Source organism: Lonchura striata, chromosome 1A, assembly GCF_050655825.1.
Source record: "Lonchura striata isolate lonStrDom1 chromosome 1A, ASM5065582v1, whole genome shotgun sequence".
NCBI classification, from domain to species: domain Eukaryota; kingdom Metazoa; phylum Chordata; class Aves; order Passeriformes; family Estrildidae; genus Lonchura; species Lonchura striata.
In genome coordinates, this window is record NC_140741.1 from 33290549 (window position 1) to 33306137 (window position 15589).

The 15589-nt window shown below is 36.7% G+C and overlaps 1 protein-coding gene across 1 annotated transcript in view; it reads right to left on the minus strand.

Annotated features, from left to right (window-relative positions):
* Positions 1-4562: 4562 nt before the first annotated feature.
* Positions 4563-15589, minus strand: part of MAPK11 (mitogen-activated protein kinase 11) — a 30384-nt gene continuing 19357 nt past the window's right edge. Inside the window, exons 7-12 of the mRNA XM_021555213.4 lie at positions 14712-14826; positions 14514-14585; positions 12830-12909; positions 10050-10128; positions 8472-8645; positions 4563-5257 (exon numbers count right to left, since the gene is read on the minus strand). Of these exons, the coding sequence (XP_021410888.1) occupies positions 5184-5257; positions 8472-8645; positions 10050-10128; positions 12830-12909; positions 14514-14585; positions 14712-14826 (594 nt within the window). The 3' untranslated portion in view covers positions 4563-5183. The remainder of the gene's footprint in view (positions 5258-8471; positions 8646-10049; positions 10129-12829; positions 12910-14513; positions 14586-14711; positions 14827-15589) is intronic.

A 15589-nucleotide genomic window follows, 5' to 3' on the forward strand; every position in this document is an offset into this window, starting at 1 on the left:
ACTTTTCTGATTTTGTCTCTCTGCTCAATGAGCAGGGTGTTTCAGTTCCAGTTCTGTAACATGTAGCCTTCCTGGGGGCCTTGCCATGTTTCAAGGTCACTAAGCCATCAGCAGAAAGGAGTAAATAAATATATACACCTAAGTGCTTTTTTATTTTAAAAAATAATTAGAAGTATACATTACATTTTTTCAAGAGGTCAAGTAAGACCTTACTAGTAACTATATACTACCCCATTATCCCTGCTTCTTGGAGGTTGGTGGAGGAAGAGAGGCCAATTGTAGAGGGTAGTAGACACCTATATGAAAATCAACTACTTTTAATGCTCTCCTTTTTCTCCTCAGAATCCACCAAAAGGTCCTCTCCTACAACAGAAGGATTTTAATTTTTAAACTGTCACAGATTGTTGCAGTATGAGACGCTATAGTCTACAGAGTAAAAAAAAAAAAAACTTAAAGAATTTCCCAACATCAATGCAAAAATCGTATGAAAAGAGCATTAATGGATATCACTGATAGATAGCTTTACTCATTTAATATGTGACAATAATTGGAGCTGGGGGACTATGGGAGTGCAAAATGAAGCATTTGTATGTATGCAAGATTGAAGCCTAATTGAAGAGTTTTGCTCATTGAAATTGAGCAAAATTGAAATTTCTGGTCTAATGGATTAAGTCTCAGATTGGTTGGAAGATCAGTGTTCAGAAAGCTCATGATATATTCTGTCACTGTAGTGAAAACTTAGACCCTTTTAGGTGTATCAGTTCAATATTTTATTTTACAGCAGAAAGAAGGGCAGTGGCAGCAACACTAATGTAGCTTTCTAAATCTCTTGGTACTAGTGCCTTAAAACCCCTTACCCAGAGTCATAGATTAATGAGCCTTGGTACTCTCACTTGTGCTAGTGTGCTGATTTTGTAAGAACCAGCGTTCGCATCCATAAACACTATCAGCAGTAGCAGCAATGTGTGAGAAAAAAGCAGCTGCTCTTAAAGCAAATGGAAGTGTTGCTATTAATTCTTTCCTAGGGAGACTGATCTTGTCAAGGTTGAATCCCTTTCTGCTGCTAACAAAAGACATCGTTTACTCAATCGACAACACAATTCTCTTTTCATGAGGGCGAAATCTTTAACACTGCTCATCTGTCAGGGATTCTTGGGCCAAGTCAGTAATTTACAGATGTAGCAAAGGATACTAATTTGTGCTGGCAGCTCTGTATGGTACTTTTTGGACAGATTCATCTTTGATCAGGTCCCAAAGGTGGGTAAAGTGGAGGTCTGTTTTCTTGTTATGATCCAGGAGCACATGTGACAGGAAGAAAGGAAGGAAGTAACTTTTGTATTGACTGCTTCCCACCTCTGTCAAAGTTTCTTTTGCTGCCAACATTTTGTCCTTGAAAGGGTTGTTTCCCTCCTGACCCTTAGGGTGAGCTTGCTGTGTCAGATCCTGCAGCACAGGATCCTGACCCTCCTTCCCTCTTGCTTTCATCTGGTATACCACGTCAAAAAAAAAACAAACGCCAAGAACACAACCTAGAATTCTGCCACAGTGCTGTCTAAATTATGACTCTACCTATTGATATTGACGTATTTATTTTCATATATCAGTATTGATTACCTAATTTCCTATTTTTCCCCCTCTATAAAATTTTCAAACTTCTTAGTAACCCTGCTATTTCAGACTCAAGTAACCACTTTGTATCTTTAGGGTATGGCACATGATATGCTCTAAAACAGTGATTTTCCTCTGAACTATCCTTGGTTTTTCTTTCCATTGGTCCATTGTAGATTAAAGTTTTTTTTTATTCCTGTCTGCTTTGGCTGTGTCGTATCAATTTCCTGTTGCTGGGTTTCAGCGCTGATGAGGTAAAGAGCTTAAAAAAATAAAGTTGCAGATTCTAAAAGTGCGGTGTATACTTAGGCATGTCAAACGACTGAGATACATGCAAAAGATTTTCCTTTTGCAAGACCTTTTGCTGCCAGTGATGATAAAGTTACTAGACTTGGGGGTTACACTCTGATTATAGAGTGAGATTATACTAGAAGTGATTTCAATTCACTAGGTGGGCAGAAAACAAGCTCTTGTGACTGAAAGCTGAAATAAGATAAATTCAGACTAAAAGAAAATTGCTAATAATGTTGGTAATTGACCAGAGAAAGCCTTGGACAGTTGTGTACTCCGCACTGGAAGCCTGAGCTGCCTCCTCCATGATCAAAGCCCAGCCTTGCTACTCTGTGCTTTGCAGGTGGCAAAGGATGAGAGTGCCCTAATTTAGTGTGGGCTAAAACCCACTCTGCTCTCCTCAAGCATAAATTCAATGTATAGGGCACCTACAAAGGCATGACTGCTACTGAAAGTAACAGTCCTGCCAGGAGATTAAACCCCCACTGTTTAAGCAGGAGCCACTAAAAGTTTTGCAAATAACATTTGGGCTATGTAATCAATGCCTTCATTAATGATATTTTTAGCAAATAATTTTTTATAAAATATTTATATTTACTTACTCTTTTAAAATTTACTTTAAAGCCATCTGCCTCACCAAACCCGACAAAGCCCTCACTCCTCTATATTTACCTCCATCTGCCTGTTTGAGTTGGTAGATAAATGTTTTCTTCCATCTGTGTTCAAATGATAAGCATTGTTAGTGCTAAGCCTCTCACCTTTCTGTCCCATTGGGCTACTGGCTTTCCAATTACCCTCTCCTGCTGTTGTAAACTGATAAAGTTATCAAATTATAGTCTCATGTTGGATTGCCACAAGGGAGCTGCTTACCAACTCTGGAAAAATACTTTAATTATTGGTTTTTGAGGTCTAAGTAATTACCTTCATTTTGCACATCTGTCTCCCTACTGTTTTTCTTGACATTAAAATGAGATGATTTACAGATTTTGATGGTAATTAATTAAAAAGGGCTGAGCTATTGTTGCCCATTACTGTCACCTGTGATTACTTTAAATGTGGCTATGACCATGTTCTTCCTACATAATTTATCTCCTGGAAAAAAGCTGCATCTCTGAATGTCAAAGAAAATATTCAGAGGAAGATTCAGAGTTGCCAGAAAAACAAATTTTAGAAGCAACATAAAACTTCCTTTCTACCTCAAGTGAAGAGCTATGGCAACCAGTTTTATGCATCCTTTGAAGCATTTGGCATTGGCTGCCCTCAGAGCCAGGAAGCCAGAGTTAACAAATGAAGGGACAACCCTCATAATAAATTAATTATTGTTGGACACAAAAAGTTCTTGTGAAATCTCTTTACTTCATCTTTGCCCTTCCAACTGAAATGGAGCTGCCAAATAGGCTTGTAAACTCAATATCAGATTCCAGAGAAAATAAAGCAATGAGTAATTTTAACTGGCAAACAAATTAAAAAATGTTTAAGATATGACTGGGTGAATATTTTCATTATGTAGTTAGACAAATAGTATAAAGATGTGGAACTTTTTCACCTATTTTAGTCAGCATGAAATTCAGTCATTGCATGATCATTGCAAGCCTCATCCAGCTTCACAGGAAGCCAAAGTAACAATGGCTGACAGCACTTCAACGGAGCCACAAGAAATTCATGCAGGCATTTACTTTCAGATTAACATGCTCTGGGGAAAGTTGAATACAAGTGGCTGCATTTCACTGGATGCAAGTATTGGATAATTACTCAACATTGCCAAAACAGTCTATCACTTAGTCCACAAATCAGAAGCATATTTTATAGATGGAATGCCTATTTCTATTTCTGAAAAAAGCAAAGTTCTTGGACTTGATTTTTTGTTTTAAAATCTGTTTATTAAGAAAATCCCTTTCTTTTTACATAGAAAAGATACAGAGGAAAGTAAATGCAGTAGAATCCATTACCTTATATAACTGCTATACAATTGAGTATCAATGACAAAAGTTTCAGAAAACCTAAATATTATAAGACTTATTATAATAAGACTCTGACAGATCAAGAACAAGACACAAATTAAACATTAAACAGCTGTGAATCACAAGTGTGTACAAAGACACAGCCAATACAATACAAGAGGCCTTATGCCAAAAGGATGTTCCTCTTCTACCTGTTATGTTCCTGTATACAGTATAATGGAGGAATCAGATAAATTTAATTATTTTTAAAAATCTCAGTATCTATGTGTCCTGCATTTTTTTAATTTTCCAACTTTTCAGAGTTAGAAAACCTTTAAAATTGTGCTTAAAAAGAAACTCAAATGTGAATGTGTCGAATTCTTGAATCTCCTTTTGTAACGTCTTCCAATATCAATTACTAGATTACTTTCTCAAGGATTTTGTGAAGGAAAATAAGACAGTGTGGAATATTTAATTCAAAGCTGTGAACTGAATTGAGCACTCCTGCATTGCCATCTGTGACAGCCTTTGCTGAAGCTTGCAGAAGTCTACAGAGCTCTGCTGCAGTACCTTCATGGCACCTTCCTGTAAACCCAGGCAAATTCACCAACAGTCCAGCAATGGAATGGTGAGGAATACCACTGGGAAGTAAAACTGTCTCACAGATGGGAACTGTGCAGATTAAAAAATAGGTGTGGAAAATAATGAGAACAGACACTTGAATGGCAAGAGAAGAGAAAGATTTATTTTAACTGACTTTGAACTGGTGTTAAGATTGCTTGGGAGACATCCAGTACATGTGTAAGACCACCACAGATATGACTACATATGCATATTCTGTCTATCTCACTACCATGCCCTCTCTTCATAAAGGCACTAACTATAAATAGTACGAAAACAGACAGATAAAATGCCACAAAAAAAAAAGAAAAAAAAGAAAAAAAAAAGGATTGCTTGTATGGACTTCTTGTTTATGTTTGTATACATTCATGCTTTAAATGTACAATTTTAAAATTAATTTAAAAGGTCACCTTTATTTTGGCAATACAACTGATAAAATGAAACATGCAGAACACATGGCTTGACAGAACTCAGTGCATAATTTTGTCAGAATGAAGCAGTTCTTTACCACCCTTTGTGAGTTGGGAATACATTCATATTACAAGGCAAGAAACACCCCCACCCAAACCAGACAGCATCTGGCTTCTGTTTAATGCATCTGTTTTTCCACATCTCCTCCAACATCTTTGGATAGTAAGATCTATGTCTGACCACAGGTTAAATTGTATGGTTATATTTTAACAGTCTTCGTAGTGCAGCAAGGCAAGACAGAGCTGACTGTATTCACTGTTCTATCTCCAGGCTGTCCATTTTTAAGTCAGGTGGTTTAAAGCTATTCACTTCTTCATAGGTAAGTTCTGTAGAGGGGGCGTAAGGAAGAGAGAAGAATTAGGTGATATTTTCTCCAAAAGAAAAATATTCCAGACAAAACAATTCTGCAGATACACATGACTTGTAGTTTGTATTTCCAGCCTCTTTAGTGTCCAGATCCAAAACCAGACTGAATTCATTAGGAATCCTCCTCTTAACCTCAGATTACAAATCAGACTCTCAAATGCTTTTATTGTACAACATGACTGTCCCCTTCAACTAATTACTAAAACACACAGGCCCTGAAATAAAAACATCAATTATGCTGTCAGATGACCTGCCAAAATGATGTAATAAAAGACAATATGTAATGGAAAATGGAATCTTTAAAAGTACCTAGATAGATTTCAAAATATACACTTTTTACTGTGGAGTATAAAGAATATACTCTCAGCCAGTTGCCTTCAATTATGTATAATTTGCAGTTCTGTGCTAATTCCTTGTGATCCTGGCTTTATTTGGATTTTTGGTGTTTTATTTGTGGCTTTTTTTTAATGTTTTATTGTAGCTGACTTAATTTTATGTTACTCTGAAAAAAAATTTCTTTTTGTCTTAGAAGTATGTAACAGCTTTCATCAGGAAATTCTATATTCATCAATAGCTAGAAACTAATGGGTTACTTGCTATGTTACCCTGCTTTGGAAATAACCCTTTATCTTTTCACGCAATCATGTCCTGTTTTCTGCCTTGGACATTAATGGAATATGTTGTCAGTGGCTACCTCTTTCATATTTTCTCAAATTAGATGCTGCTTTTAAAGGATGAAATCCTGTTTGCATATGGCTAACTTCAGGTTAAGGCACTACTTCAGGTTCTGTTCTCCAAACAGTGATGATATCAATCTCAAGCCTATTAGCTTTTTTATTAAGTACCTCTGTCTGAGACAGCTGCTATGCCTGCAAGTGTACCTAGGACTCCTCTAAAAATCATGTAAAAAATCTTGGGACTGGATCTTGCTTATGCTCTGGCTGTGTTGTGCTGTACCACTGTGTACAGTTTCAGTGAGGGGTTTCTGTGAAGGAAAAGTTCTGTGTGCAGAACTCCAGGCATCAGAGGATATGTTAAGTGACTTCGAGTGACTGACTTATGACTACTACACAGAATTACAGGCAGCCAGGGAGCAGCTACAGCTGACTGAACTTGGAGAAGCCAGTGTCCTCACAAATCGAACACCCGGAGCTGTATTAGAAATTATTCTCACTGGCTGTGTGGTTTATGTTTATGAAGCTCTTTACCCACACCTCACCGCACCTACTCAGCAGAGATACATGCAACTGGAGCAACATCTAAGGAGAGAATGTATAGCATTCAACTCTGAATAGAATATTCTTGGCCTCTAAAATTTTAAAATATTTTCTAACAGATTAAACATGTCAGTAAGAAATCTGTGAGCTTGGGTTGTTAGCCTCAGCAGTGTGCAATGGAGGCCAAAAAAACTCTGAAGTGCATAATATGTAAGACAAAAAGTTCTGAAATCTCATTTTACTTTGGTGCTCAGCCCCTTGAGATCAGGCATCACTGATTTTTAACTTGAACAGAAAAAGGGCAGGAACATACCAACAATATCTTGAGATATTGGGTCACTATTTTATCGACATTACAAACATTTTATTTCATCTTACTTAAATGTGGCACATGCTGTACTTGAAAATAAAAAGTTTATTCCCCAAGATAAAAATATGGCCAGAGGGAAGAAGGAAAAGCAGCAAACCTGCTGTGCAAGTTTGGAGATTTTTCTCTCAGGCCTTTTTTTAAACCTGAATAAAGAAGGAATTTGACCTGTAGTTCTGTCAAGGTCAATGATGTAAAAAATGATACATGAAAAATGCAGTGATAAATATGATACAGCCCTTCCAAGAGAAATCACCTTCATGTCCTCATTTCAGTTTAGAAAGTGTTAAGCTGTTAAGCAAAGATTGTTCCTGACATAATTTCAGTGGAGTTTCATCACAAACAGAAATCCGCTTCATGACTCAGAAATTGTTAAACTTTCCTGTTAAAGACTCAGGCAACTGAAAAAGCAGCAGAAAAAAAAAATCACCCACTTCTAAGTACAGCAGCAAATGAATGCAGCTCTCAGCAAACAAGATGGATGGGTGCTGCTGTAGGCTGCCAGGTTTTGCATGTGTAAGGAGTAAGCGATGCCAGTCAATCCTCCTTGTTTGTACAGACACAGTCAGCTTCTACAAAAGCCTCTCCAGGGCTCTAGGAGGTTATTTATTGTAGAGAGAGCCATGAACTCACTATTATCTATCTTTTAGATACATTTGCTGTAGACAGTCTGCTTTCTCTCCTGTAATACCCAGGATAAAACATGGCACGAGTAGATGGGCATGAGTAAGACATAAGAGTATTTTTCATCATAAACCTAACCACTATGATAATACATTTTTATCAAATTTTTCCCAAGTAAAAGTTACAGAAAATGCAAATAGAAACAAAAGAACATTTATTTTATAGAAGACATATTTCTTCTTAAGCCAAGGAAAGACCTTTCTTGATAAACAGAAACAATTACTTTTCTACAACATTATTCTCAATTGAAAATCTCTACTAAGGAATTTTCAGAATAATATGTCCTCATTAGACAGTGGTGAAATTGGACTGTACTTTTCAGAGTACTTGCAATCTAATGTTGAGCCACCTTACTTCTGTGATACTGCAGTGCAATCTGATTGTGTTGCAAGCATGGCAGGTTGTTGCAGTATTTACCAAAGAAAGGTTTTGGGGTGTCAATCCCAAGTAAAATCATCAACTATCATCTCAAACAGAACCAATAGCATGGTGTAGTTATTAATCAAAATTCCTTTGCTATCTAAAGAATTATTAACAAAATACACATCTATGTGGATAATATTACTTTCTGGTTCTGGTCAGAACTACACCAGAATCCCAAGTAGTGTCACTTGCCCCAGGACAGTTATTTCAGCTGCGGATCTGACCTAGAAAACTAAAAACAAAACAGAATGTGTAATTACCTGATAGCTAGCATCAGCTTTTAGTTAAGCTTTCACTGGTAAAGGGAATCTAGTAAGGAGATGATAGAAGTGGGGGAGTGGGCAAAATCCAGAGAAGAAATATATTTTCTACCTGTCTGCTCCCACAAGCACACATATGAACTGATCTTGTTTACTTGAGGCTTAAAAGTTCAAATTCCTCTGGCTAGAAATGGAGGAAAACTGTTATTAAAGGTTCTGATACCTTTCCATTCATCTATGGTTCGCTCCTTGTTCTCTATGGACTCGTCATACAGCTCAGCCTCAGGTTCATCATCCGGATCGTGGTACTGTACAAAGTAGGGATGGGCAAGTGCTTCCGACGCAGTGATCCTTTTATCACTGTCTAAAATAAGCATCTTCTCAAGGAGATCTACAGCTAAGGCAAAACAGAAATGTAGTTAAAAGCCAGAACAGACTGTGAGGAGATAAAAAAAAAGGCAACTGTTTACACTCCATATATTCTCACTCACCTTAAACACAATTAATATTACTGGCAAAATTTAGGCAACATAACAAGTAGGTTTTGAAGATTTTGTACTGCAAGTACAAAAGAGAGCTGAAGGAAGCTTTTGGTTTGCTTGTGGCATGCACAAAGGTTCAGTATAGTCAACTGGAGATCTGATTCACCTCTTTGGATATCCAAGGACTTAATCCTAAAAAGATCCGTGTGTGCTTATAAGGTAATATCCTGTGTTGTGCTTCGTATGCTTAAGTTTTCACTGATCAGGACCAAGCTAAGTTACTTGTGAATAATAAAGTGTGAGATGACACCTTTAATAAGCTGCACCAATGAAATGATCAGGTGAAAAGCCCAAAGCAACTTCACAGGACCCAGCATAAACAAAATACATTTGCAGTTGACATTTGAAGTATACCAGAAATAAGAGAGAGTTGTACGGCTGAAATTAGTTTTTAATTGAAATGTTATCATAACTAATTTCAAATACTATTTTTTTACTGCTTTCATATAAGCATTGGCATTAATTTGCCTTTATGCTATTAATATGTAGCATGCTCTCATGTAGTTCAGGAAAATAAATCCCATTTTTTAATATGAAAGTGTTCCAAACTACTTGTATTTGTAAGAATAAAATTTGTATTAATACACAAAATTAATTCAAAACATTTTTACTCGCATTACTTCCACATAATGGGATATATAATTCCTTGATAGAACTCACCTGGTACTGCAGTGAGATGACTCTGATGACTCAAGTGTCTCCTTTTTATGTCACAAGAAAAAGTTCACAGAAACATCTCTCTTGTACAGGCAGAACCAATTGATTAGACAGAAAAACAACTACACAGGATCAGATCAAAGGTCTGCCTTAGCCCAGTATCCTGTGTCCAACAATGGCTCATATATTCCTAGGAAATAATACTCCAAAGGGTCATTCAAACAGCTGTACTTCCTTTGCTTGTTCCTTTGGTACATTCTTTTGCTTGCCAGTCATTTACAGCTCATGGCCTTTCTGAGCCAGAAGTTCTGTCTCTAATCTAGACCCAATGGCATTTTAATTTATTTTTGCTGTGTACAGCTGGCTTTTGCTTTTCATCCATGGACCATTTCCCTTTAGAAAGTTCTTATAATCTCCATCAGAAACAAAAGACACAGGCTTCTGAAGGGGAAAACAGTCTCAGGAAGAAAGGTTAAGCAATGCTCTTCTCACTGGTCTGATTATTATTATTATTATATGGGATCATACAGCAAGGAACACAAGGAATGCTTGAGTCCCAATGTTAGTGAAAAAATTTATCTGTGTCAGTCTGACTTTCTTACCTAATGGATTGGCACCACGAAACACTGCTTTCAAATCTTGTTGAGGCATATGTGGAAGAGATTCGATGTATTTTCTTGCCTAGAAATAAGTCAATATACATACCATATCCACAGGGTTAACTTTTGCTCAACAGTAACTACATTAACTCTAAAAAAACAGCCATTTTTTTAATCTTTCTTATACATAGAAAATCTCTTTACATAAAACCACAATGTACGACCTTGTTTCAAACACTCACTCCTGTACACTGGACAATAAGCAAGAGAGCTTTAAGCAGGTGCATTTTGGTTTAAGGGTTAGCACTTTAGTTTTCACCTGTGCTTACTGGTTCATTGCAGTATATCCCCAGGGAACACATGCATGTAAAGCTCAATCAGAAACTGCAGCCTGAATAATCTTTCAGTTACCCTCAGCAAAGTGGTATAATTCAATCTGCAGCCTTCCCTCTCTCTTCTCTGGTGAGACGTAGCTTCACAGACCGAATAACAAAGTCTGATACTCCATGCAAACAGATTTTCAGATGTTTAACAGAATTTAAGAGCTTGCTTTTTCACTGTGGCTGTGAAAGGTTAATTTAAACTCAGCTAGTAAAAGCCTGCCTTGGTATAGGATCCACAAATGTCAGCCTAATAGTACATCAGCTACAAATTTTTAGGCTGAGGTAGGTAGGTTGTCAAGAGAAGAGGTTGAATATTGGATCAGACAGAACAGGGAATTCTGAAAAGGAATTGTCAAAAAAGAAGCAGGTAGCTATTCCCTAAATCCATTAAAAACCTCAGCTGGTCTTTGGACAAACCCTAACCCTTTTAAAATGGCTCTCAAGATTTAGCAGTCCTGTTAGAAGGACAATATCTGCAGAAGGCTAAGTAAGCATCCTTGGCTCATGGAAAACAGTAACTAATCAAAAACAAATCCTAACATGACTAAACAAGATGCAGTGACAATTACCTCCAACCTTGCCCAGAAATCCCTTGGAAACAACACAGACCTATCAAAGTCTTACTAGCACTAACCTGTCCCCTCTGCTTATATCCTCACCTCAGAAACCTGACCAAGAGAATCCCAATGTTTAAATTATTCTGAAATACAATTACCATTTAAACTCATATTAACATGAAACACTGACAAACACCTCAGTAACTTGTGCTGAAATATCCAAGGAAGTTGATTTATTAGTTTCCAGTTCTTTAATCCTCTACTTATAACTGAAAATAGGCTTGGCATTTCAGCAAATCTCTGACATTGCTGTTACAGGAATGTCAAAAAATTGTCTATTCTGCAAGCTGCATTAAGAAATAACTAAACAATAAAGCCAAACGACATGCTAAAGAAGAACTAGAATGAAGAAATTCCCTTGCAGCTGGCAATTACCTCCAAGCAGAATATGCATCTCATTTGACATTGTTCCTCTAATGAGGCAACAGCAGCCCAAAGGTGACCTAGCAGCACTCCTGTTCATTAACCTGGTTTTTGTATTCTGCCTTTGCTCTAAATGTACAATTAGCCCAAATAAAATAGTTTCAGGATTCCTGTACCTCACTGAGCTATGCTCTGAAACACAAGAAATTAAAAGAACAAAGGACATACTATTTCCAGGAAGTATTTAAGGTGTCACTCTCATGATCAAAAAGCTCACTATTTGTGGGAAAATAACACATTTGTATACACTGAGAATGTGTTACAGCAAAACCTGTAGGATCTTAACAACACATGAAGGCTACAAAAGGATCTATGAGACTATACAAGGTCCTATGCTTAAGACAGCACAGTCTGAGATTTGTTGGTTGATCAAGTCCCTGGCAAAAGGATGGATGCTTAGTTAGTCTCCTGCCCCAGCCATTCTTAGGCACTGGCTAGCCAAAATCTCTGGGACTGTGTATTGGCCTGTGACGATGAGGTTGCATTATACTTGGACCTTCCAAAAATACAGGGTTGCTCTGGCTCTCCTACTGCTCCTGTGTACTTAACCTGCTAGTGTATTTATTAGTAAGGTCAAAGGAAACCCATCAATATATACACAAGGTGAAAAATAGCCATTAGTATTAGTCTGAGATGTACACAGAAGAGGCTAAAGAAAACAGCTGCAGCTTAGGCGATATCTGTGTGCTGGTGTTTATCTGAACTCTTACACTGTGCCCATCACCTACCTTTATCAAACAATACTACATCTCATTCCTCAGCTGGCTATTCTACTGTTTACAATGAATCTTTTAAGTGTCACTTTAGCAGAGAAATTAAGTAGAAATTGTTCATTTACTAGATTATTATTAAAGAAGTCACATGGAAACTTAAAAAGCCCATCTAAATAGAATAGGAATAGGAATCTAAATAGAGCACTCATGCAGAACACATGTTACTTGATTTGGATACATCTCTGTTTAGAAACCTTACAACAATGTAAAGCATACAAATTACAGAGACATCAGATTTAATAGCAACAATATAATGCTATGAACTGAGCACCAGTTTTAATTTTTAAAATTTAATTTAATTATAAGCACTTTAAAAGATCATTGGGACTAATTTCTTAACACTTTGCAAAAACTGAGTACATGAGAACAAGTATCAAAATTTATCCAGTGATAGTCAAGGTATCTGGATGCCTCCAAAGGCATATTTTTTGAATGGTGGCATTCTAGCAGCAAAAAAACAGGGATAATTTTAAGGAATTTGCTCGTTTACAAAACTGAGTGCCCATGTAACACAGGAAGTGAAATAGAATGCCAGTTAGAGAAGGAATGAAGGAAAGTCAGTTAACTGAATGAAGCTGTGAACTCACATGTTCTGATGATATCTTCTTCAGAAGCTCTGAACTTGGCGTGCCCACAACTTCCATTATTCTCTTCAGTTGATCGATATCTGTATAGTTTCAGGGAAATAAACAGCACACAGTCCTTCTGGGTTTAGACAATTAATGAGCTTCCCTACATGCAAATAAGATGTTTAAAACCATTCAGCAAGACAATTCCACCATAGCTCATAGAAGGATATCAATTCATATCTGCTTAAACCTAATCCTGGAGTACCAAATTCTCTACTGTACTATATTAACTTGTCAGGTATGTCAGCTGCATGAAAAATACTGCTTTTCTGTCCTAGTTCCCAATTTAATACATTCTTAAGCTTAATATTAGTAGCATATTTATGTTTCAGCGATCTGAGGGATTTCTGAAGATCAGTTTAATATGATACATAGCTCATAGGCCTAAATTACTAATCTGAAGATTGGCAAGTGAAAAGTTATAATTTGGTGCCTTTAAAATTTTGTTTTATCTAGGTCTCAAAATTAAAACCTTTGAAAATGTTAATTTTTCATTGCCACCTGGGACTTGTAAAGTATAATACATTTTTATAGAGACTCAAGATTTACAGCTTTATTTAAATTGATATAATCATATACTTGCAGACAATATTTTATAACAACAACAAAAAATCTTATTTCTTGTGAACTATATATATTGATTTTTTAAAATACCACATATCATGTAATCAAACAGTCTGAGGTCAGTCATCTCCCAATGATGATATACCTGGAGAATGCCTGTGGTTACAATAGAGGCTACTGATGCTGAGCACAACAGGAAGGCCAGTGGGGAGATTTGGTCTCAGCGCTCTCAAGATTATTTCAGGCAATTCTAATGTCATAATGCTTTGCACCCAGCAACAGCTTAGTATCAGCAGAAGCACTTGTTTTTGGATGGGTTTCAGAGTAGCAAGAAATGTCAATATTCAGTACAGAAGAATGTGTTCTTGTTTCTCATAATAAAAGCTTGATGCAGTTGTTTCCTCATTCCTTATTATGTGTTTATCTTCAGTTTTCTTTTATTATTTTACTGCTCTCCTCAGAAACATCTCTTTTTTGCTCCTGCCAGCAGAGGAAACAGCAATGGAAATCCCTGATGCTCCATCAGGGACCATAGCACAGAGCTGCAGTAAAGAAAGGGCTTTGTTGCTCCTGTGGCATTTCTGGTACTACTGGCTTCTTTTACTATAACAGGACACAATAGATCTGTTAATTCACTTATTGTTTAAAAGTTAACTCATTTGCATTTTCTGAAACTTTCAGCCTAAAAGCAGTTCTATTTTGTTAAATCATATTAGCTGGTGAAAAAATGATGCCTTTACTCAGCTGCAGTTTTAGCATATGTTATTTCAGTAAGATCCACACATGGAAGAAATCTACCCTGTTGTAACTAGGTTATTATTTAAATACAAATACACAAAAGAATAAATGTAACTTTTTGTTGCTTAGGAACATCTGTTACTGGTTTTTATCTTACCAGTGGGTCTCATTTTCAGTTGTCTATATCCTGAACTGAAAGATTAGCAAATTGTTTATACTTTTACAAGTTTTTTACCTCAAAACCATGTCTATAGAAACACGCAAGTCCTTAGGAAAAAAAAAAAAGGAAGAATTAGAGAGTATTTTTTTAGTTCCATTTTAAGTTTTATATTAAGGATACAATCATTTCCTGGAAACAAAGCCTTTCCCTTCAATAGCTCTGCCATGATGCATCCAACCGACCATATGTCAACTGCCAAAAAACAGAGACAGAAATGTGCACAATGAATCAAAGAGATCCTTAAACACAGCTGCTTCTTGGTGGTTTAAAACTATCACTATATCCAGCTGTAGCAAAATACAAGCCTTCACAGTTTACCTGTTTGATTGTAGTGCATCCAGTTTAACATAATTTCTGGAGCTCTGTACCATCTTGTTGCAACATATCCAGTCATTTCATCATCAGTTTGACGAGCTAAACCAAAGTCTAAAATCTACAGAATAAAAATAAAATAATAACTTTTAAAAACTCCTTTCATTTTTGTTATAGGTCCTGATTTTCCCATTACTCATTACTGAGTTTTCTGTAGTCCCTCACTATTGGTGAAGTAAATCAGCAGCACTCTGCAGATGAACTCATCTGCTCTTCCTGCTGTATCCATGCAGTCTCTGGTGCTGCATAAAGATATTTCCACTGCAATGAACATGGTGTTTTGTTCTCCACGGCAGACTTTATATTTTGCCTTAGGTTCAATTTTCCGCTGACATTAATTTACTAAAAATAAACACTGTTGCTATAAAAAAATGACATATTATTTATAATCTGGGAGTGTTTGTGTAAAATGCTAACAGCAATGCCAGTGGCCATTTAAAGACCAAATATGCTGATCACAAATCTGCAGAATTTCTGCTGTCTAATTTTCTTATGTCTAAGCATTTACTCAAATCACACATTATCCTGATGCCACTAGGAGAGAAACGTATATCCTATGTAACAATGTAAATTTAAATCACACCCCGTTTGTTTTCAGTAGAACTTGCCCACCAAAACAAATAAAGGAGCTCTGTTTATGTACAACGAGGCTTGATGGCAGTGTTCCCCTCCAGATGCTTTTCCTTGCTAAGTTTACATTGATGGGAAGTTATTTCAACAGAACTTTCCCAGCTAATTTCTTTGCTTTCTGTTCTATTCTCTGATTAGTCTATGTCCCATTGACCCTAGCTCTAAGAGAGACTGCCTTGAAAGGGAGCCTCAGT